The 22,361-nt window shown below is 45.2% G+C and overlaps 1 protein-coding gene across 6 annotated transcripts in view; it reads right to left on the bottom strand.

Moving 5' to 3' along the window:
* The window catches only part of MAPKAP1 (MAPK associated protein 1), a 119,476-nt gene that overhangs the window by 59,824 nt on the left and 37,291 nt on the right, over positions 1-22,361 (bottom strand). For all 6 annotated transcript variants that reach the window (XM_087879935.1, XM_087879936.1, XM_087879933.1 and 3 more), the window contains exons 5-6: positions 5,151-5,323; positions 1,956-2,132 (exon numbers count right to left, since the gene is read on the bottom strand). In XM_087879935.1, coding sequence (XP_087736061.1) covers positions 1,956-2,132; positions 5,151-5,323 — 350 coding nt within the window. The remainder of the gene's footprint in view (positions 1-1,955; positions 2,133-5,150; positions 5,324-22,361) is intronic.

Genomic DNA, 22,361 nt, shown 5'->3' with positions numbered 1-22,361 from the left:
ATCCCACCCCCCCCACACAAATTGGGGGGGGGGAGAAAAGTAGATCTGGCACCTGACCAGGTTCTCTGCCCAGTTGCTGGGTGGGTGTGGCCAGGATGGGTGTGGCCTAGTTGGCCTCCTGCACCACGGCAGGGGTGAGGGGCGTTTTTGCCCTCCCCAGGCTCCGGAGGCTTTCCTCGAGCCTCCAGGAGGGTGAAATTTTTTTTTTTTTTTTTTTTTTTTTTTTTTTTAATTTGATTTATATGCCGCCCTTCTCCGGAGACTCAGGGCGGCTTACAGTGCGTTAAGCAATAGCCTTCATACTTTTGTATATTTATACAAAGTCAGCTTATTGCCCCCACAAACTGGGTCCTCATTTAACCTACCTTAGAAAGGATGGAAGGCTGAGTCAACCTTGAGCCTTGGAGAGATTCGAACCAGCAGTAAATTGCAGGCAGCTGTGTTAATAACAGGGTGCTTTAAACCACTGTAGTACCAAGGCCTCCCCAGGCTCCGGAGGCCCTCTGGAGGCCGGAAACAGACCCATTTTCGTCCTTCCTGAATTTCCGGTAGGCCTCCCCGAGCCTCCACGCGCGCCCCGCACTTACTTGCATCTAAAACGGGCTGCGTGGGGACTCCTGGGAGGGACGGGGTGGGCGGGGCCAGCCAGGAGTGGGATTTGGGGGTTCTCCGAACTGCACAGAATCTTAGCTAGAGGTTCTCCCGAACCCCTGCGGCACCCCCCCTCTCCCCGAGCAGCCCCCCCTGCACCTGACGTCAGAAAAGGATGCCTGCTTTTTTTTAGCCTGACGGGTCTTCTCAAAAGCCATCAGCTCGGGGAGACTAATGGCCTCGCTCGAAGCTGGGATAGCTGCCCTCTGTCTTCTCCTTGCGTAACTTTGCCAGAGTCCTTGGGAGTTGCCAAATTCGGTCACGCCTGCTTAGCTCTCTCGAGTGATGGTGCCAAAAGAGAAAATAAGACACAGATGTATTTCAGCGCTTGGCGATGCCAGACAGAGAGACAGTTAATAGCTTCATTTCGACCCTCCCCTACCAGCTGGGCACAGGTGGGGGGGGGGCGATAATGAGGTGCCTTTTCCTAATCAAACTCAATTATTTAACGCTCTCCGTAACGGCAAAGAAGTTCGGCGCTCAGTTCAACGTATTTAAAGGCTCGGCAATGTTTCTCTTTCAACCACCGGCGGGGAGTAGAGTCAAAACGATGGCGGGGATGTTGGGCGCGATCTTTCGAGGGGGCAAAGTCGAGCTGCCTCCTTCAGCTCTGCGGGAGAATGTTCCTGTCAGGTCCCAGATATTTCTACAGGGACCTTGGCATATTGGTGGGAGGAATGGAGTGATCTGTATAGGAAGTTTCTGTTTCCTGCATTACTGTGCTACACTCTATATGAAATTTCTGTTTCCCTGCAATGATGATGTAGGAGGGGTTTGGTTAGCATTGCTTTAAATACTGTATTTTTCGGAGTATAAGACGCACCTTTGCCCCCCCCAAAAAGGGTGAAAATCTGGGTGCGTATTATACTCCTTCCTTCCTTCCTTCCTTCCTTCCTTCCTTCCTTCCTTCCTTCCTTCCTTCCTCCCTTCCCTTCCCTTCCCTTCCCTTCCCTTCCCTTCCCTTCCCTTCCCTTCCCTTCCCTTCCCTTCCTTGTCTGGACAGTGAAGTAAAATCAGAGAAAAGGAACAGAAAAGAGACAATTTCACATATAAATTTCCCAGGCTTGTAGGGTAAGTTGTAAGCTTCGTCCCTCGACGAAGGCCTGGGAACCAAATACAGTGCATTGCGCAACCACAATGTTTCTTAAATACTTTTGAGGAGCATCCTTCCATCGGTCTTCCATTATTGTTCCCGCATGACCTTGTGCATAAGAGGAAGAATGTAGCAGCATATTCTTATTATACTCATATTCTTATAGCGGCCAGTTAATTGGATCAATAAATACAAGAAGGAAGAGACTTACATTCGGACAAAAAGGGACTGCTTGGCCACCAAGCCCGGCGATGAATACTTCTCGACCAAGGCCAGAGTACTGAAGCCGAACTTGTGAATGGGTTCGTTGCAATCCAAGGGTGGGAAATCCGTGTCAACTTCCCCGTCGTCTTCGGCAATATGAAGGCAGTAAGCACAGACGTTGTCGCTGCAAGGAACCGGGAGAAAGAGAAGAGTTAAGGAGGCCCACCTAGGAAGAAAGTTAACACGCCACGTTTATGAATCGTGTGTCAAGTTTCGAGGTCGTCTCAAATAAATTGCATTTCAAACAAAGTCTTTGATAAAAACTCCCATTTATTGAGCACGACATTCTAAATCCGACTCATCGTAGCCAACACTGACTTCCAGACCCAAAACCCTCCCTTTCCGTTCCCCACTCCCCTGCACTCATTGGCCATCTTCCAAGTCATTCTACCCCTAATTTACTGCTCCAGCTCAAAGGAATTTCCCCCCTCCCATCCCATCTCTTAGGGGATATTATCTCCAGGGAAAATAAGTAGGTGAAAAGTCAAACGTCCCTTTCCAGACGCCTCCGCTTCTCCTTCTTATGTCAGCAGTAGAGTAAATGCAGCTTGAAGTGCTGACATCGTGATTGTGATGTTCAGTTCGGTAAATTATGGAGTTTCTCTATAAACATTCACCAAATAGATACGGTATTTTAATTAATTAATTTTTTTTTTTTGAAACAGCACTTCGAGTATTTGGGAATAGAAAGAGGCTTGTTTGGGTCGCAACATCTCAGAATTTTTAATCCCCTTGTGAATTTGAATTTCCCTTCTCCCTCGTTCAGTTTCGACAAGTCCGAGTTGAAGTTTTCACTGTCTGACTGATGCTGAAATTAATTAATAGTCAAGCGCATGTTAATTGTTTAATTGGCCGCTTGATCTATATGGATCATTTCTGGAAAAGGAGCATTAAAGGAGTTGATTTACAAAGTTTATTGATGGGATGTGACAGTGAATTATTTGGCCGACTCCCTGATTTGCTATTTCCCCCAATTAATTCGCATAACTTGGGTTGGTAACTTACGTTCACCAAGCGTGCCTATTCCAGGTAATTCATCCTTAAGCTGTCATTTATTATATTAGAGGTAGTAACAGGCCCCCCCCTAAAGTTTCTCTAGCTTGTGCGTCTTGTCAACGGACGGGTTACGGGAAAATACAAGATCCTGGAATATAACTAATCCTTGACTTACAACCATTCGTTTAGTGACTGTTCCAAGTTACAACTGCATTGATGACTTATGAATAGTTTTCACACGACCAATGGGTCCTTGATGCTCTCCGAGCTTGGTGGTTTTCTTGCAGAGATTTCCTCGCAGACTCTATACTATTCTTGCAGATTCTATATACAGTAGCATTTCAGACAGGTGGCTGTCTTTTTTAAGAAAAGACCGGACAGTCACCTGCCTGAAATGGTATAGGGTGGATTCTGCCTTATCCTATCACATGTTCCATTTTTAAAAGTGGAAACAGGGTATTGGAGGGGGGCTGCCCCGTGCCCCGTTTTGGGCCTAGGAGGCCTCCCTGAAACCTCCTGGGAGTGAAAACAGGGTGCCGGGGGAACTCCTGGAAGGGGCGGAGCCAGTCAGCAATTTTAACTATCAGTTTGCCCGAACCGGCTGAATCCCACCACTGGGTGTGACTCTTGCCAAGGTGTAGTTGCTTTGCCGAGCAGTTTTCCCATCCGAGGAAAAGGCAGGCGGAAATGAAGCCAACAGGAAACATGCAGGCGATAAAGAAAATCTCAGGGCTCAAGTCCTTAAGATTTGAGCAGCTCAGGAAGGAGAAATGCGTCCCTCGCTACATCAGAATTTAGGGAAATGAGAAGCTGTTTCACTCCCACCTGTCACACACACAAAAAAAGGGGCTTCAACCCCCCAGGGAGGTGAAAACGCTACCTATGTAGTGACACCGACATGGAGGTGATTTGTCTTTTTTAAAAACAAACAAACGAGACACCCGCCCCCCCCCTCCCCAAAAGGGAGCGCATCTCGAAATGATGATTCATTTATACGACACCGGGCTTCATAGGCTTGTCATTACACACTACTCGGTAATTTAATTGAAAGAGAAATAGATACAGATGTACGCAGAGCTCGGAAGGAAATATTGATAAATGGCGAAGTGTTGTGGTGAGACTTATCAGGGGTGTGTGTGTGTGTGTGTATTCTTCCGTTCCATCGTGTCCGATTCTCGGAGACTCTCTGGACAAATCCCTACACTTTTCTTGGCAACGTTTTTCAGAATTGGTATGCTGTTGCTGTCTGTCTATCTGCCTTCTCTCTCTCTCTCCACCCATCTATGTCTGTCTGTCTGTCTCTCTGTATCCATCTACCTACCTACCTATCTATTATCCATCCATCTACTCAACACATTTATCTATCCACCTATCTATCCACTTACCGTATCTATCTATTCATCTATCCATTCATTGTCCATTCATCATGTCTATGTCTCCATCCATACATCCACCTACCTACCTACCTATGTCTGTATCCATCCATCCATCCATCATCCACCTATCTATTATCTATCCATCCCTCTACTCAACACATTTATCTATCCACCTATCTATTCACTTACCGTATCTATCTATTCATCTATCCATTCATTGTCCATTCATCATGTCTGTCTATGTCTCCATCCATCCATCCATCCATCCATGCCTGCCTCTATCTATCTATCTATCTATCTATCTATCTATCTATCCATCCATCTATCATCCATCTATTATCCATCCATCCATTCAACACATTTATCTATCCACTTATCATATGTATTCATCTATCCATTCATTGTCCATTCATCGTCTATGTCTCCATCCATACATCCACCTACCTACCTATGTTTGTATCCATCCATCCATCCATCCATCCATCCATCCATCCATCCATCATCCATCTATTATCCATCCATCCATCCATCTACTCAACACATTTATCTATCCAACTATCTATCAACTTACCGTATCTATCTATTCATCTATTCATTCATTGTCCATTCATCATGTCTATGTCTCTATCCATCCATCTTTTCAACTTATCTACCTACATACTTACCTCTCAAAATCCATGAGAGAGAGAGAGAGGGAGAGAGAGAGGGAGGGAGTTAAGAGAGAGGGAGGGAGAGAGAGGGAGAGAGGATGACTCCTTGAAAGCACCTACTTCAACTTGGGTTCCCGTCCTTCGCTCGTGTATTGCCAGCAGATAAGCCCGATCAAATCCTGCACCTTGGCGTTGGCAATCGTCACCACAGTCATGGGCTGCAACTTCTCCTGATTGGCGTGGAGTGGGAGGTAGACATCAATGATTTTTGTTGGGGTTGTGCCAATGTGGCCCTGTTGGAAGAAGAGAGGTCAAGGTAGACTTGAGTGCCTCGCATTTAGGCAAGAGAGATGCTCCTTCCCACGGCAGGCTGGGTCATACATCAAATCAAACCAATCTTTATGAAGTTCTTATACCAGCAGAGGGTAACTTAGGCCCAATCTATGCAGTACTGACAATCCTCTACCTTTTTTTAGAGGTGTGGGGCTCCAATTTCCAAAACGGCCATTTAAGAATGATGGGAGTTGAAGCTAAAACGTCCAGAGGGGACCAAGTTAGGAAGTAGATTATGCATCCTATATCGAAGTTTCCCATCTTTAGTTTGGAAAGTTGGCTTTAAGAAAATGTAGTCTGGACTTTGATATTTCAGTACAATCAGGAAAGATCAGTTCTGGGAGAATGACGTCCCTTTGCCTCAATTTATTTTGTATCCAGGTAATCCTCAGCTTACGACCACCACTGAGCCAACGTTTCTGTTGCTAAGCGAGACACTTGTTGAGTGAGTTTTGCCCCACCTTCCTGGCCATGGTTGCTAAGTGAATCTGGCTTCCACATGGCTTGTCAGAAGGTGGCAAAGCGGGATCACGTGACCCTGGGACACTGCACCCGTCGTAAATGTGAGTCAGCTCTCAAAACATCTGAATTTGGATCCCGTGACTGCAGGGACGTTACAGCGGTCGTAATGGTGAGAAGTCACTTTTTTCCCCAGTGCCGTTTAGTGAACAGTCACTAAATGAATCGAAGACTAGCTGTAATTTATACTTTTCTGCTAGCTCTGGAGAAAGGAAGGATATTGCTGAACCTTGCTCAGCATTTGCTGTTCTCCAAAATTTTCCAGATAAGGGACATCGAGTTTCAGGGACTCAAAAGTCCCTTCCAAATCAATGTTTTTATTAAGGGATCAAAACCAGTAAGTTGTTTTACAAGACAGGGCGAAAAACGAAGAAAGAAGTGAAAATTCGTAAGACGTAAAATCCAGCATTGGAAACTTGTTTTTTTTTTGCAGCTAAATGTTGGCGCACATCGATGCATTTTATCAGCTCTTAATCAATTTTGGCTTTTTTTTTAAAGTGGGCTGCTGGCAAACTTTAGATGTTATTTTGCATTAGTTGTCGGTACTTTTTCTACGAGACTTTCCTAAAAATAATAATAATAATAAAAAAAACAGCGCTACTAACTTTAACTATTCACTCGTACGTTATAGCATTGGGTTTTCTATTTTTTATCCCTCGAGGCTGCGTCGTGGTGGTGAGGTTTTTTTTTTTTTTGGTTCCTTGTACCCTTAACGCTAGCCTTAAAAAAAACAACAACACACAAACATTTGAAACAAAGGAACAAGCTGGCAAATAAAAAGAATACGAGCTGCTTTTTATCTGCTCCGTTGAACATTTGCTGCCCTGGGCCGGAGTTGCAGGCGTGCAGGCATTTCCAACTAAGCGTTGGAAATCAGTTCCTAAGCGTTAGAGGGGTATCCCGAGAAAATTCTCTAAGCAGCCTCTTGATTCCCATACTCTGCTTTGAAAATGAGACTTGCTTTTCATTCTGGGAGTGAATCAAGGCGACACGGGGACAAACGTTATTTCCGACGGTGGGAAAGAAATCTTAAACATGAGAAATAAATCCAGAATAAAGGAAGTGTCAGGTTTCGATGTCATCTCAAATAAAATAAATTCCAAACAGATAGTCTTTGAAGAAATCTTTCATTTTATTAAGCACGACAATCTGTCCCCGATCGTGGCGTAGCCAACTCTGACTTCCTGACCCCAAACCTTCCCTTTCCGTTCCCCAATTCTCTGCGTCTCATTGGCCTTCTTCCAAATCACTCTCCCCATGTCTACTACTTAAGCTCCCAGGAATGTCCCCCCTCCCATCTTGTCTCCTAGGGGATATTATCTTCAAGGAAAATAAGTAGGTGAAATGTCAAGCGTCCTCTTGCCAGCTGCCCCCTCTTCTCCTTCTTATGTCAGCACTAGAGTAAATGCAGGTTGAAGTGCTGACAGGAAGTTCTAGGTGCTTCATCACTGGAGGTTTTTAAGAAGAGCCTGGATAGACACTTGTCTGGAATGGTAGAGGGACTCTTGCTTGAGCAGGGGCCTGGATTAGGCCTATGACTCTATGTTCCATTTTAGTTTAGTCTACTGTAGGGACGCAGTGGCTCACTAGCTAAAACGCTGAGCGTATCGACTGGCAGTTCAGCGGTTCGAATCCCTAGCGCCGTGTTAACGGGGTGAGTTCCCGTGACTTGTCCCAGCTTCTGCCAACCTAGCAGTTCGAAAGCACGTAAAAAAAAAATGCAAGTAGAAAAATAGGGACCCCCTTTGGTGGGAAGGGAACAGGGTTCCGTGCGCCTTTGGCGTTGAGTCACGCCGGCCACATGACCATGGAGAACGTCTTCAGACAGTGCCGGCTCTTCGGCTTTGAAACGGAGATGAGCACCACCCCCTAGAGTCAGGAACAACTAGCACATATGTGCGAGGGGAACCTTTATCTTTAATGAAGACAAGGACCAGGGGTGACATGATAGCAGTCTTCCAATAATTGAGGGGCTGTCACAGAGAAGAAGGGGTCCACCTATTTTCTAAAGCACCTGAAGGCAGGACAAGAAGCAACGGATGGAAACTAATCAAGGAGAGAACCAACCTAAGAACTAAGGAGGAATTTCCTGACAGTGAGGACAATTAACCAGTGGAACAGCTTGCCACCAGAAGCTGTGGGGGCTCCATCACTGGAGGCTTTTAAGAAGAGATTGGACAGCCATTTGTCTGAAATGGTATTGGGTGTCTTGCCTGAGCAAAGGGTTGGACTAGAAGACCTCCAAGGTCCCTTCCCACTTGGTTACTCTGCAGTTCTGCTGCTTAGAAGGGAGCCTGCATGAGTTTAATCTCCCACCACCCGGCCGCAGTCTCTTCCTTGTTAAGCCTTCTTCTCTTACAAGTCCTAGGAAGCTACCCTGTCTTCTGTCTGGGGAGCCTGGGGAATAGAGTCAGAGGGAAGGCTGGATTTATGAGTCTTATTTATATCATTCTAATGTTGGGAGGCTGAAGTAAAAAAAAATTGGGCCTTCGCTGCTTTATCATCATTAATCTTTTCCCGGGGAAGATGACGAGGATGGGGAGCGAAGGCTGCCTGAATTGCTGATGTGCATAAACCAAATGGATCGCAGGGGCGAAACCATTTGCATTTACTTTTTTTTTTTTAAACACGCACACATGCTTCTCGTAGGGAGTGGAACACAGGTTGGGGCACAAGGGGGTCTGCGAGGACGTATAGAGAGTTGTGTCTTGCAAAGGGGAGCCTTCTCGAAGTCAAAAGAGGACGGCAGAGCCCCCACTGCATCAAAATTGCACTGAACAGAATAAAAGAATTGGGAGGACTTCTGAGGTCATCTAGTCCAACCCTCTACTGCTCAAGCAGGAAACCCTGGTGGGAGATTAAACTCATACAGGCTCCCTTCTAAGCAGCAGAATTACAGCCCTTTGCTCAGGCAGGATGATGGCTAACCTTTTAGCCATTGTGTGCCAGGAAAAGGGGGAGCGGGGCGGGGGAGGTTCGCGCGCGCGTGCCCACACCCCATAATTCTATGTGCCCCACCCATGTGCGTGCGAAGCTCCTGGCATGTGATGGCTCGGTAGGCCCATTTTTCTTTCTCACCTGGCTCCAAATCCTCTCTATGCATCTGGGGAGGGCGAAAACAGCCTTCCCCACCCCCTCGGAGGCCTGAAACGGCCCATTTCCCAACTTTTGGTTGGATAGGAAGTGACATTTTTTGCTGTCCCCAGCCTCCAGATACTCCTAGAGAGGCTTTCAGACCTCCGGAGGGCCTCTGAGGGAGTGGGGAAGGCTGTTTTTGCCCTCCCCAGATGCATAGAGAGGATCTGGAGCCAGGTGAGAAAGAAAAACGGGCCTTCCCCATCCCCCCAGGCCCTCCTGAGGCAGGAAACAGCCTGTTTCCTTACTTCTGGTGGGCCCAGAAGGTCCGAAAATCAGCTGGCTGGCGCATGCATGCGCGCCGGAGATGAGCTTGCGTGCCAGGCGACATGGCTACGCGTGCCACCTCTGGCACGCGTGCCATAGGTTCGCCATCATGGCCCTATACCATTTCAGACAAGTGGCTGCCCAGTCTCTTCTGAAAAAAACCTCCAGTCATGGAGCACCCACAACTTCTGGAGGCACGCCATTTCACTGGTTAATTCTCCTGTCAGGAAATTTCTCCTTAGTTCTAGGTTGCTTCTCTCCTCGATGAGTTTCCACCCGTTGCTTCTGCTCCTGCCTTCCGGTGCTTTGGAGAACAAGTTGACCCCTTCTTCTTTGTGGAAGCCCCTTAAATATTGGACGGCTGCTATCACGTCATCCCTGGTCCTTCTTTTCATCAAACTAGACAATACCCAATTCCGGCAACCGTTCTTCGTTATGTTTTAGCTTCCAATCCCCTAATCATCTTTGTTGCTCTTCTCGGCACTCTTTTCTAGAGTTTCCAAATCTTTTTTGTTTTTAATATCGTGGCAACCAAAACCGGATGCCATCTTCCAAGCATGGTCTTCTTCGATGCCAGTTCGATGATCAACCCCAAAGACTATTTACGCGATTCAATCCTTTTTGGAAGAGACGGATGGCCAAAATAGCAGATAAGAAAGTTGCCACATTCCTCCCTCTGTCATCTTTTCATCTCAATTGCGTCCAGGCCGAGAAACCGAAGCTGCAGCAAATCAACCCGATCTTAAAACATGCTTTTTTAATTGTTGTTGTTAATAAAACCTGATTTTTGAAATCGCCGTGGGGCCACGCTCCAAAAAGCAGGCAAAGGCGGGACAAAGAGACAGCAGCTAAATCCACTTTCCGTTTAATTTAATCGAAAGTTTAATGAACATTAAAATGAATTAATCAAGGTGCTGCAGGACAACTGCGCCCTGTGCGTTTAATAATTTTCTTTAGCCGGGATATTAAAAATGACAGTTCAGAGATAACCTCTGAATGGGGTCCAAAGATATTCGAGAGTTGTCTGGGAAGCTTGGATTTCAAAAACTGCATCCCGATTTATAATCCAAACCTTTCTCTTTTTCCATTTGTGGCACTAAAATCCATTTGAAACTCATGTGAAGTCTTGGTTTAATTCTCAGCACAGAACCAAATACAGTATATACACTTACTTGCTGGCGGGGAGGTGGAAAAATATATGATTAATTTGTTAATAATCATGATTTACCACATCTTCCTTTACAATGGAGTTCGGTGACTTAATGTTATAACGCTTTAAGATTAGATGGCCTAATGATATATAATTCAAAAGATTTTTAACCGAATCGTTATTTAGTGAGTCATAAAACCCTCTTAAAAATTAATCTTTCACGCACATCCGGCTTATCCAAAGTTAGCATTTAATTAGATGGCCTTGGCGCAAATGAGCATACTATTTTATTTGCTCAATCAGGATGTGCCTCTCCAGTAATTAGAATTAATTCAAGCCATTGACTCACACCTCCTAACAAACAATATAAAACATTAGGGAAAACAGAAATAAATGGAGGGGCGGAGTTGTTTTTTGCCCCCCCCTTCTTTCCCAAATCTTCTCCACAAAACAAAACGTCACATCCTTACTTTCACAAGACCCCAAAAATGTCTCCCATGCAGAAGGACGCATGAAGTACATGAATTTCATGCATGCATTTTTTTTTTTTTTTGATACAGGAGAATGTTTGCATATGAGGGATCCTTGGGGGTCTTTCAGCTCGGTGGTTTTCCTGCAGACGTTTCATGACCCAACTAGGGAACTTCATCAGTGCCAGTGAGTGTGAATTGCTCCCTGTTTATATATAGTAGCTCTGAGCTACTTGGAATCCTGCGTTATTCTATTCTATTCTAATTCTCTCCTCTCCTCTCCTCTCCTATTCTATTATATTCCTAAATTCTATTCTATTCTATTCTATTCTATTCTATTCTATTCTATTCTATTCTGTTCTATTCTATTCTATTCTTCTATTCTATACGTTATTCTATTCTAATTCTCTCCTCTCCTCTCCTATTCTATACGTTATTCTATTCTATTCTATTCTAATCCTCTCCTCTCCTATTCTATTCTATTCCTAAATTCTATTCCATTCCATTCCATTCCATTCCATTCCATTCTATTCTATTCTATTCTATTCTTTTCTTTTCTAGCTTGGCTTGACAAAATCAGCTGGATGGCTTTTGTTTTCCAGCAGATAGTAAAATCCCATTAATGTTCTCACTTAATTTATCTCATTTGGGCTGTCACCAATCATAGAATTTTAACCCAGTAATTTCCTGTGATGCAAAGCATAACAGAGTATGAATATTTAAATGCTTCCCCACCCTCTCCTGCACATTTAATTTTGGTATTCTATTCACTTTAGAAACCTCCCTCCGCCTTCTCTACAGTATTTTTCAATTACAGCCCAGATGTTCTAAGGTGTCGGCGGGCAAAGCAGAGTTTTGAGGGGTATTTCCTCAGAATTGCCATGAAGATTCCGCACCAGCTTCAGGAGTCATTTGCAAACTCATGTTTTATTCTGAAATTCCCTCTCCCAGCCTCTTCGAACTTCCCAAAAGTTCCTCCTTAATATCCCTGTTAGTTATTATACCACGTAAAGCGAAGAGGATGTTTGTAGCTCTGGATGCAATTGTGAATGCTGCTGGCTGAGCTGAGCTGTTTTCTTGCAGACATTTCTTTACCCAACTAGGTAACATCATCAGCGCTGGAAGGGACCGAGGATATATTTGATCTGTCCCCGTCTACACACACACACACAAACACAGTCAGCCGAGGGTTAAGAAAGTACTTGGCACGCACACAGGTTGTTATCTCAAACTTGGCAGCAATATAAGCACCGTCTGCCAAGAGCTTTTACTGCAACAGATAACATAAAATTACATACGCATTGCAAATAGTCCAGCAAAACAATATCCCTTTCGGCAGCTTCAGACGTTGTTCAAGTGACTAGCCAAAGTTCGTTTTTGTTCGTCACAAGGATCACTGGCCACCACCCTCTATTATATAGTCTCTGGGGTGTGGTCCAGTGACTCAGTTCTAATCCCTAGCACGCCTCCTTAACTGCTGCAACCGTTTATCACGCCTTCGTTGGCGTGCATCCAGGAATGACGGCTCTCCTTCTTCGCTCTCATTCGAGACACCTGGCTCCTGGCTAATCTCCTCTCCCTCGGCCGGCACCTGAGACAGTGCCAGAGGGGAGGGGCCTGGAGAGGGAGGCCTGGCTGACTCCTCTCCCTCATGTTCGGCGCTTTCTTCCTCCGATGAGATAGGCTTAGAGGGCGGGGCCACAACAATATTGTATATAAACAGGGAGCAAACCCCACTCCCTTCTAGCACTCATAAGGTTACCTAGCTGGGTAATGAAACGTCTGCAAGAAAACAAGTAAGCTCTGAGAGCACAAGGACCCTACACTCCTCCTCTCTCCGAACTCCATTCCCTTCTAGCACTGATGAGGTTACCTAGCTGGGTCATGAAACGTTTGCAAGAAAACAACCCAGCTCAGAGAGCACCAAGGACCCCACAGTTCTCTTCCTCCATCTATTCTTCTCCTTCCTCCTCTCCCCAAATCCCACTCCTTTTTTTTTTTTTTAATTTGATTTATATGCTGCCCTTCTCCGAAGACTCAGGGCGGCTTACAGTACGTTAAGCAATAGCCTTCATACTTTTGTATATTTATACAAAGTCAGCTTATTGCCCCCACAATCTGGGTCCTCATTTTACCTGCCTTAGAAAGGATGGAAGGCTGAGTCGACCTTGAGCCTGGGGAGATTCGATCTTACTTTAATTGCAGACAGCTGGTGTTAAATTATAGTGCTCTGCCTGTTGAGCTATCCAGGCTCCTTTTTAGCCTAATGACGTTACCGATAATGTAAAGTCTCCAAGAAACCCACCCAACTCAGAGAGCACCAAGGACCCCCCCAGTCCTCTTCCTCCATCTCTTCTTCTCCTTCCTCCACTCCTCAAACCCCACTCCTTTTTAGCCTGATGATGTTACCTAATTGGGTAATGAAACGTCTCCAAGAAAACTCAAGAGAGTTTTCTGCTCAGAGAACACCAAGATATTTTCCATCGGTAATTAGGAGATTCCTAGAAGACAATGTCCCTTTGGAACAGGTAAGTTTGAAGTGTGTAGGGCGTATAACTCCTTTCCGACATAGGTCAGAAAGTTGGGGACTGGAACTGCAGTTCTACGAGGAAGGTCCCTAACTGAGGAACATTATTTGAAAGCATCTCAAAGATGGTTTCATCTCCAAGAGGGACAAACTCTTATTCTGCGATCAGTAAGTCAGCTTTCCCCAGCTTGATGCTTGGGAGCTGCAACCGAGCGAGTGAAAGATGCCAAACGGAGGGGGAAAAAAGGGCCCCCTCTGTTTTGGAGGATTTATTCCTATTTCACATTCCCCTCGTCAAAAGAGGGTTAATTTCATTAGAAGAGAGAACAAATCCCGGCCGTAAAAAGTGCAGCCACAAATGGCCTCTTAAATAAATACGCTCTTTAAAAGCACCATAAACACAATGCTGTGTTTGCTCAGAAATCTGCCACCGGATCTTGTAATGAACAGATGCTGTTAAAAGGGGGGAAAGAAAGAAAAGAAAAGAAAGAAAAGAAAAGAAAGAGGGAAGGAAAGAAGAAAGAAGGAAGGAACGAAAGAAGGAAAGAAAGAAGGAAGGAAGGAAGGAGGGAAGGAAGAAAGAAAGAAAAAAAGAAGGAAGGAAAGAAGGAAGGAAGGAAAGAAAGAAAGAAAGAAAGAAAGAAAGAAAGAAAGAAGGAAGGAAGGAAGGAAGGAAGGAAGGAAGGAAGGAAGGAAAGAAAGAAAGAAAGAAAGAAAGAAAGAAAGAAAGAAAAAGTGACACCCAGAGCTAAAAAACAGGCTGTGCATTTTTAAAACTCTTAAATGTGGCTTTGCTAGATTCCTTGAATATATTTCTCCATTTGGAGGGTGAAATGTTTTTAAAACACAGACCGGAGGGGGAGGAAGTTCTTTGTAACCTGCCCCCAATCTGTGAACCAGACCGAAAATGAACTGGATTCTCTTCTGCTGGAGAAAATATGTGTGTTTGTGTGTATGTATGTATGTGTATGTATATATCAGTGGTGGCAGAGGTGAAATGCTACCGGTTCGGACTGGTTCGCCCGAACCTGTTAACGATGGCGATGTGCGGTTTGGAGAACCGGTAGTGACGGCAGAGCGAAGCTCCACCCACCCGCCTGGTTGTCGTTACTTCCTGGTTTTAACCAGGAAGTAACCTGTTTTATACCCTCTGCGCGTGCACAGAAGGGTTTGCGCACATGCAGATGTGACATGTGTGCACGCACGAGCAAAGCTCTCTCTCTCGCGCGCCCGGCACGTGCACTTCCGAACCAGTAGGGAAGGTTAAGTAGATTTCACCCGAGTGATGGTATTCAGGCGGTTCTATTAGGTTCGGGCGAATTGGTAGCAGCGGCTGTGGGAAGCTCCGCCCACCTGCCACGATGTCATCACGTCCCGTTTTTGATTCTTTGCACATACGCAGAAGGTCCTGCTTATGGGCGGAGGTGGTGCGGATGAGTGAAGTGAGCGCGCGAGTGCGCTCACATTTGCGAACCGGTAGTGAAGGTAAGTCAATACCACCCCTGGTGTATATGTATATGTATATGTATATGTGTATGTATATAGAAATAGAACAACAGAGTTGGAAGGGACCTTGGAGGTCTTCTACTCCAACCCCCTGCTTAGGCAGGATACCACTTCAGACAAATGGTTGTCCAACATCTTCTTAAAAACTTCCAGTGTTGGCGCATTCACAACTTCTGGTGGCAAGTCGTTCCACTGGTTAATTGTTCTCACTGTCAGGAAATTTCTCCTTAGTTCTAAGTCTCCTTGATTAGTTTCTACCCGTTGCTTCTTGTCCTGCCCTCAAATGCTTTGGAGAATAGTTTGACTCCTTCTTCTTTGTGGCAACCCCTTGAGATATCGGATGATCTCCAATCTAGCACAATTAGTTGGTATTGACCGAGAGGAATCACATTGGAAAATGCTAATTCTAACCCTCCAAATAAACCTTACGCCAACTGACCGTTGACTCAAACACTTCATGGAACTCCTGTCCGTCCGTGTGCGAATATCTCTGTTTTTAGATCTCAAGACTCTGGCTCTACAGGAGTCCTTGGTGGAATGACAGATTAATAATCTAAAAAAGAAAATCGATAACGTTTCGTGAAAATAAAATAACGACAGGAGGTGAGCGGAGGTTTTTGTCCTTTGTCTGAGAAAATAATAGCATCCTCTAATAGGTGGCCTTTTGTTTTTGTTTTTTTTGAGCGCCTGGCCATTTCTTCCTCTCAAGTCTGGAATTTTTATCCTCCCTTCTGCTCATAAAAACAATTCAATCCTTTTCTTTCGGCTATCGGGAATGTTGACTTATGAACATGGGTTGATTTTGAGCCATGTATAATTAAGTGAAGGATAATAACATTAGACCAAGCTTAAAATCAATTAAATTGAATAAAACGCAATATGATTCGAGGGGAAGATTAACTAGGCTGTCACATAAAATTGTATTTTTGAAATTTTTTATTCTAATTAAACATGTTCTAATTAAATGACCGCAGCTTTCTCCTTTCGCCCTCCTTCGCCCGCCAACCCCCCCCCCGGCCCGCCCGCCTCGAGATCCTTGGTATCTATTTCAAACGGCATGTTCATTAAAATTATATTCTATATCTCATTAGAAATGGCTGCTCTTCTTCCTTGAATAATACTTGGGTGTGCAAACCACTAACAAAAAGGCTTAATCTTTGCCCCCGATCCTGGGTGTTCTCCGTGGCAATATTTTGCAGAGTCTGGCTGTTGATCCTCAGGTCTCCAAAAAAAACAAGCCAAACGCACCACCATAATAAAATAAAAAAATAAAAAATAAAATAAAATAGAATAAAATAAATAAAATAGAATAAAATAAATAAAGTAGAATAGAATAAAATAAAACGGAATAAAATAAATGAAATCAAGAAAATAAAATAAAATAAAATAAATGAAATAAATGCAATACAATGCAATGCAATACAATACGATTTAGAGTAGAATAGAGTAGAATAGAATACGAATTAGAGTAGAGTAGAGTAGAGTAGAGTAGAGTAGAGTAGAGTACAACACAACACAACACAACACAACACAACACAATACAGGTAATCCTCGACTTATGACCACAATTTCTGTTGCTAAGTGAGACACTTGTCTTTCGGTCGCCGTGAGTAGCCAGAAATATAATTTTTCCAAACAAACAAACAAACAAACAGAGTTTTGCTCCCATTTCTTGCCACCGTTGTTCAGTGAGTCACGTGGTTGTTAAGTGAATTGGGCACTGAGTTTGCTCCTCAGAAGGTCGCAAAAAGGGGATCGCGTGACCCCGGGGCACTGCGCCTGTCTTAAACATGAACCACTTGCCAGGCGTCTGAATTTGGATCATGCGACCACAAGGATGCGGCAATGGCGGCTTAAAGTGTGAAAATCGGCCATTGGTCACCTTTTTTTCCAGTGCTGTTGTAACTTCAAAACGGTCACTAAACGAAGGACTACCTGTCCTTGCCTGGGTCAGCCCTGGTGGTTACAACTGGCCTCCTGGATAATTTGTAGGACAGGTGGACCCCTGGAGCAGGTGCTTTGCCTGCCTCCTTCTCCCTGTCCTGGAGGCTGCCAAGACCACCAAAGAACTGAATTTCCAAGCTAGACCCCGTGGCTGGAACGGTGCCCCCCAAAGACGTTAAGTTGTTGAAGGGGTGCCAGATGCGGACAACCAGATTCACCCCTGAACTAGGTATTTTATTGCTCACGTCTACAGGAATCTTCTCAGGTTGGCGGTTCGTACCTGGACGAGATTAGATAAGGTTCAACGGCATTCAAGAGAGATCAGACCTTGCGCTCTTTTGCAGCTACATACAGATTCCAGACTAATTGCCCGCTTGACTCCTCCATCTAGTTTAGCCGGTCTCTCTCCGACCTTGGGATTGTGAGTGGAACTGGCGGGACAATGCCAAAATAGGAAGCTCTGGGCAGCGGGCTGCAAAATCTAACTTTGAGGGACGCGTTGGGGGCACCCTCGGCAAAAGCGGGCGGGGTAAAAGGGCAGCTGGAACCGGAATCCGTGCTTCGTTGGATTCCGTTGATAAACGAATCATCGTTCGCAGGATTACCCTCTGTGCCATTGGTCCTTCTAGCACATTAAAAAGGCCAGAATCGAGGAGGAGGATGCATGGGAGTGGGGGGTGGGTGGGTGGCAGTGAGGGGTTTCTACCGGTTCGCCTGAACCGGTAGTGGTGGTGGTGGGAGGCTCCGCCCACCCGCCCGGATGTCATCATGGATTCTCTGCGCATGTGCAAAAGTCCCGCACGCAAGTGAAGCAAGCACATACACATGCTCTCTCACAGTTCCGAACTGGTAGTGAGGGTAAGTGGAACCCACTACTGGTGGGTGGGCTAGCTCCCTGGAGCTGTGGCTTATGGGTCTCTCTCTCTCTCTTTTCCTTTCTCTTTCTCTCTCTCTCTGTGTCTTCCTTTCTCTTTCTCTCTCTCTGTCTGTCTCTCTCTTTTCCTTTCTCTTTCTCTGTCTCTTTTCCTCTCTTTCTCTCTTCCTTTCTCTCTCTCCCTTTCTCTCTTCCTTTCTCTCTCTGTCTTCCTTTCTCTTTCTCTCTCTCTCTTCCTTTCTCTCTTTCTCTCTTTTTCCTTTCTCTTTCTCTCTCTCTTTCTCTCTCTCTCTCTCTGTTTTCCTTTCTCTCTCTTTCTCTCTCTTTTGCGCTCTCTCTCTCTCTCTGTGTGTGTGTGTTTCATTTCTTCGGCGAAATCCAGAAGAAGAGGGCAGGCAAGCATCCTGGTTGGGGCAATTACCGATTCACAGATCCAGCCTAGCAAATCAGTTAAATTAAACCTGTATTTCATCTAAGTGGGAAGAGAGTGTGTCTCCAATTGCTGGGCCCCACCGGTAACTTAAGTTTTCTCATTTCATCCTCCGATACTCCTAAGTAAATAAAACAACACGGCTGGGGAGGGGGAAGAAGAGGGAGGAATAGAAGTGAGGAGATGTGGGGTGGGGCGGGGTGAGGTTGGAAGGGACGGGTAGAGTGAGAATCAAGTTTTTCACCCCCACAAAATGGAATCTGTCACTTCCCGGGCTGTGATCTTTTCAGCTCCTGCACCCTTAAATGTGCGGGGAGACATTATATGCGCTTTCTATTTAGCAATTTAATTATATCTTTGCAGCCGGAGAGTGGCAATGGCTTGCAGTAATAATCAGGTGAAAGCATTCTCGCATTAATATGCCGGAATCCGATGTGTTAATTTGATGCAACTTTGCCTTGACAATATGTGATTAATTTGTTCCAGGGCTAGCTTGGCTCCCGGGCTCTCTGACAGTTGAAAATGCTGGGTTTCTTTTCCCTCGTATCACTGGTTGACACCTCTCAGCCCTCCGTTTTCCTTAGGACCACTGCTAATTTGTAATGAACTGGATTTTCCAGGAGGAGGAGGAGGAAGGAGGGGGCACCTTCATTTTTAATTCTGTCGGTGTCACCTCCTTGAGGAAAATTACAAGTTTCCGTAGGTGTGATTAGTGCCACACTCCGCCTGATAAGAGGTTTGAGGAAACAAAGCTTTTCGAAAAGAGAAGTTCGGTATTTAATCTGCAGAAAACAGATTTATTGCCTCTAGACAGATAAATATAATAGAGCATCCTCTTGTTTCTTCTTCTCCTTCTCCTTCTTTTCTCCTCCTCCTCCTCCTCCTCCCCACCTCCAGGTTGGAGAAGGAGGATAGAGCTGATTTGCTAGGATTTCTTTCATAATAATTTCTTCTTCCTCCTCCTCTTCCTCTTCCTCAGGTTGGAGAAGAAGGATAGAGCTGATTTACTAAGATTTCTTTCATAATAATTTCTTCTTCTTCTTCTTCTTCTTCTTCTTCTTCTTCTTCTTCTTCTTCTTCTTCTTCTTCTTCTTCTTCTTCTTCTTCTTCCTCCTCCTCCTCCTCCTCCTCCTCCTCCTCCTCCTCCTCCTCCTCCTCCTTCTTCTTCCTCTTCTCCTTCTCCTTCTCCTCTCCCTCTTTCTAGATCCTTATTTAGGAATCCTGTATCTTTCTCTGGCAGCTTCTTTCAAAACTTTTTTTTTTTTTTTGGAAAACTGGAACAATTAAATGCTATATTGCAGTATGTTGCTCACCCTTCCCCCCCCAAAAAAAGACATTCATCAATAAATCCTTCCGAAAGAAGCTTACTTGAACAGCCATCAGAGAGAGGCTGATTTGGCATTCAAACATTGCAAATATCCCAAATGATAACGGCAGGTGAGTTTAACTTTCACAGTACAACGAGAGCTACCGGACGCTTGCCTGGAGCTCCTTCTGGTTTGAAGGACCTCGCGCTGACATAAATATATATTTTCCTAAGCTCCTGGTGCCAAGAGACGTATTACCTTTGATACTAGAAGTAATGTATGGGTCACTCTGAGCTACTGACATCCATAGCCTTGTCCTTGTCCTCCACCAACGGCCGAATCCCCCCCGCCCCTTTCAGAGTTGTCCATGCTCATGTCCATCAATTCATCTGCTGGTGGCAGGTCTCAGGGTTTAATCGGCCACCGGTTGAAAGAGTGCTTCTTACCGTTGTCTGTTCTGAATGACCCATTATTTCTTGATTTATACAGTCATTTATACACCACCCCTCTTCGGAGATTCAAGGTGGCTAGGCCTCATTATTCAGCTTCACTAAGGTGAGCTCAGGTTTCTGGTGTTTATGAGCGATGGAAGGAAAGTTCTCCCTACAGTTTCCCTGGGCAGCATTTTATTTTATTTTTTTGGACCTCAAACCCTGTCTTTCATGGAACTGACCTTTTTCGTAAAGTTTCCCCACCCCACCGCCCCCGAATGTCAGACTTCTTGACGGGAGGATCTATCAATTTTAGTCTTCTGGAAATTCATCCGCCCATTCAAGAAGCAGGTGACAGCAGGGAAAAATCAAGGGCTTGATCCTGCTAGACACATGATAAGAAATAGGCCCTAGATCTTGGCTAGGATATGGCAATAAACATGTCCTATGTACCTTAAGGTAAAGGTTCCCCTCGCACATATATGTGCCAGTCGTTCCTGACTCTAGGGGGCGGTGCTCATCTCCGTTTCAAAGCCGAAGAGCCAGCGCTGTCCGAAGACGTCTCCGTGGTCCTGTGGCCGGCATGAGTCAACGCCAAAGGCGCACGGAATGCTCTTACCTTCCCACCAAAGGGGGTCCCTATTTTTCTACTTGCATTTTTTTTTTTACGTGCTTTCGAATTGCTAGGTTGGGAGAAGCTGGGACAAGGAATGGGAGCTCACTCCGTTACGCGGCGCTAGGGATTCGAACCGCTGAACTGCCGATCGACAAGCTCAGCGTTTTAGCCACTGAGCCACCGTGTCCCATAGATCTTGGCTAGGATATGTCAATAAACATGTCCTATGTAAGTTGGAAAGGAACAAAAAAAAAGCCCAAAACACCTCCTCTCTCTCTCTCTCCCTCCCTCCCTCCCTCCCTCCCCCTCTCTCTCTCTCTCTCTCTCTCTCTCTCTCTCTCACACACACACACACAGTTAAAATAAAATCTGTGAAATTGGTAGGTTCTCTTTTGATTCCTTTCCTGACAATCTCCATGCCGTGGGACTTCTCTTGCCACCAGAGCTGCTGCACGTTAAGTCTATTTTCATGAATTTATCTTCCTTGGGTCCCCTTTGAAAGATGACTGACAGCTTAACTTTAAACAGTGAGGAGAAAACAGAACTTAAATCTATATTAATGCTGCGACCTGGAAGATTTAAGGAAGCTCCGTCTTAGGTTGTCAGTATCATTTATGCTGACGAAGGACCCCAAAAATGTCCCAGAACTCAGAATTGGAAACTGGACCTCCATATTTTTCAGCTTAAAAGAGAGAGAGAGAGAGAGAGAGAGAGAGAGAGAGAGAGAGAGAGAGAGAGAGAGAGAGAGAAATTCTGCAACTTCTGAAGCTTTCCCGCGGAGATGATAATAATTAATGGGGTGGGTTCCCACGACACCCCCCCCTCTCTCCCCCCCCCCCAGCTATTTATTCAAGAAATATGCTGCCAAAGAGAATTAAAAAGTAATGAAAAGAGCAGCTAGCAAAACCATTTATTTGTTCAGGTTTCTCCTTACAATAGGGAGATTATGTCTAATGACAATATGATTCCGGGGTGAAAAATGACAGGCTGATTTATTTTTATTTTTTTTTTACCAAAAGAAAAATTAATCTTGCAAGCCTACTTATAAATCATAGGATGTCAGTAAAAGTAACCAACTGTTGTTTTTATTAACAGATGTGCATCTGGATATGGGTATGTGAGGTACGGGGCTGCCTGTTCCCGGGCCGACATGATTAACTCTTTGGTGGCATCCTGAGAAAATTAATTTTAAGGGAGAGGTAAAAGGTAACGGTAACGATTCCCCTCGCACATTTGTGCTGGTCGTTCCCGACTCTAGGGGGCGGTGCTCATCTCCGTTTCAAAGCCGAAGAGCCAGCACTGTCCGAAGACGTCTCCGTGGCCATGTGGCCGGCATGACTCAACGCCAAAGGCACACAGAATGCTGTTTCTTTCCCACCAAAGGTGGTCCCTATTTTTCTTCTTGCATTTTTTTTTTACGTGCTTTCGAACTGCTAGGTTGGCAGAAGCTGGGACAAGGAACGGGAGCTCACCCCGTTACGCAGCACTAGGGATTCGAACCGCTGAACTGCCGACCTTTCGATCGACAAGCTCAGCGTCTTAGCCACTGAGCCACCGTTTCCCCTTAAGAGAGAGGACGGGAGGCCAAATGTTTGATTGAGGATTCTTTTGATTTAAGAGCTCTCCGAGGAAGTTGATGTCCATCCAGTGGGTAATGATGACTTGGACGATAGAACAGAATAAGAGAGTTGGAAGGGACCTTGGAGGTCTTCTAGTCCAACCCCCTGCTCAGGCAGGAGATCCTAAACCATTTCAGACAAATGGATGTTCAGTCTCTTCTTGAATGCCTCTAGTGATGGAGCACCCATAACTTCTGGAGGCA

This window comes from Pantherophis guttatus, chromosome 16 (assembly GCF_059756535.1).
Source record: "Pantherophis guttatus breed Tessera chromosome 16, ASM5975653v1, whole genome shotgun sequence".
Classification (NCBI taxonomy): domain Eukaryota; kingdom Metazoa; phylum Chordata; class Lepidosauria; order Squamata; family Colubridae; genus Pantherophis; species Pantherophis guttatus.
This window is presented reverse-complemented; position numbering and strand designations above follow the sequence as displayed.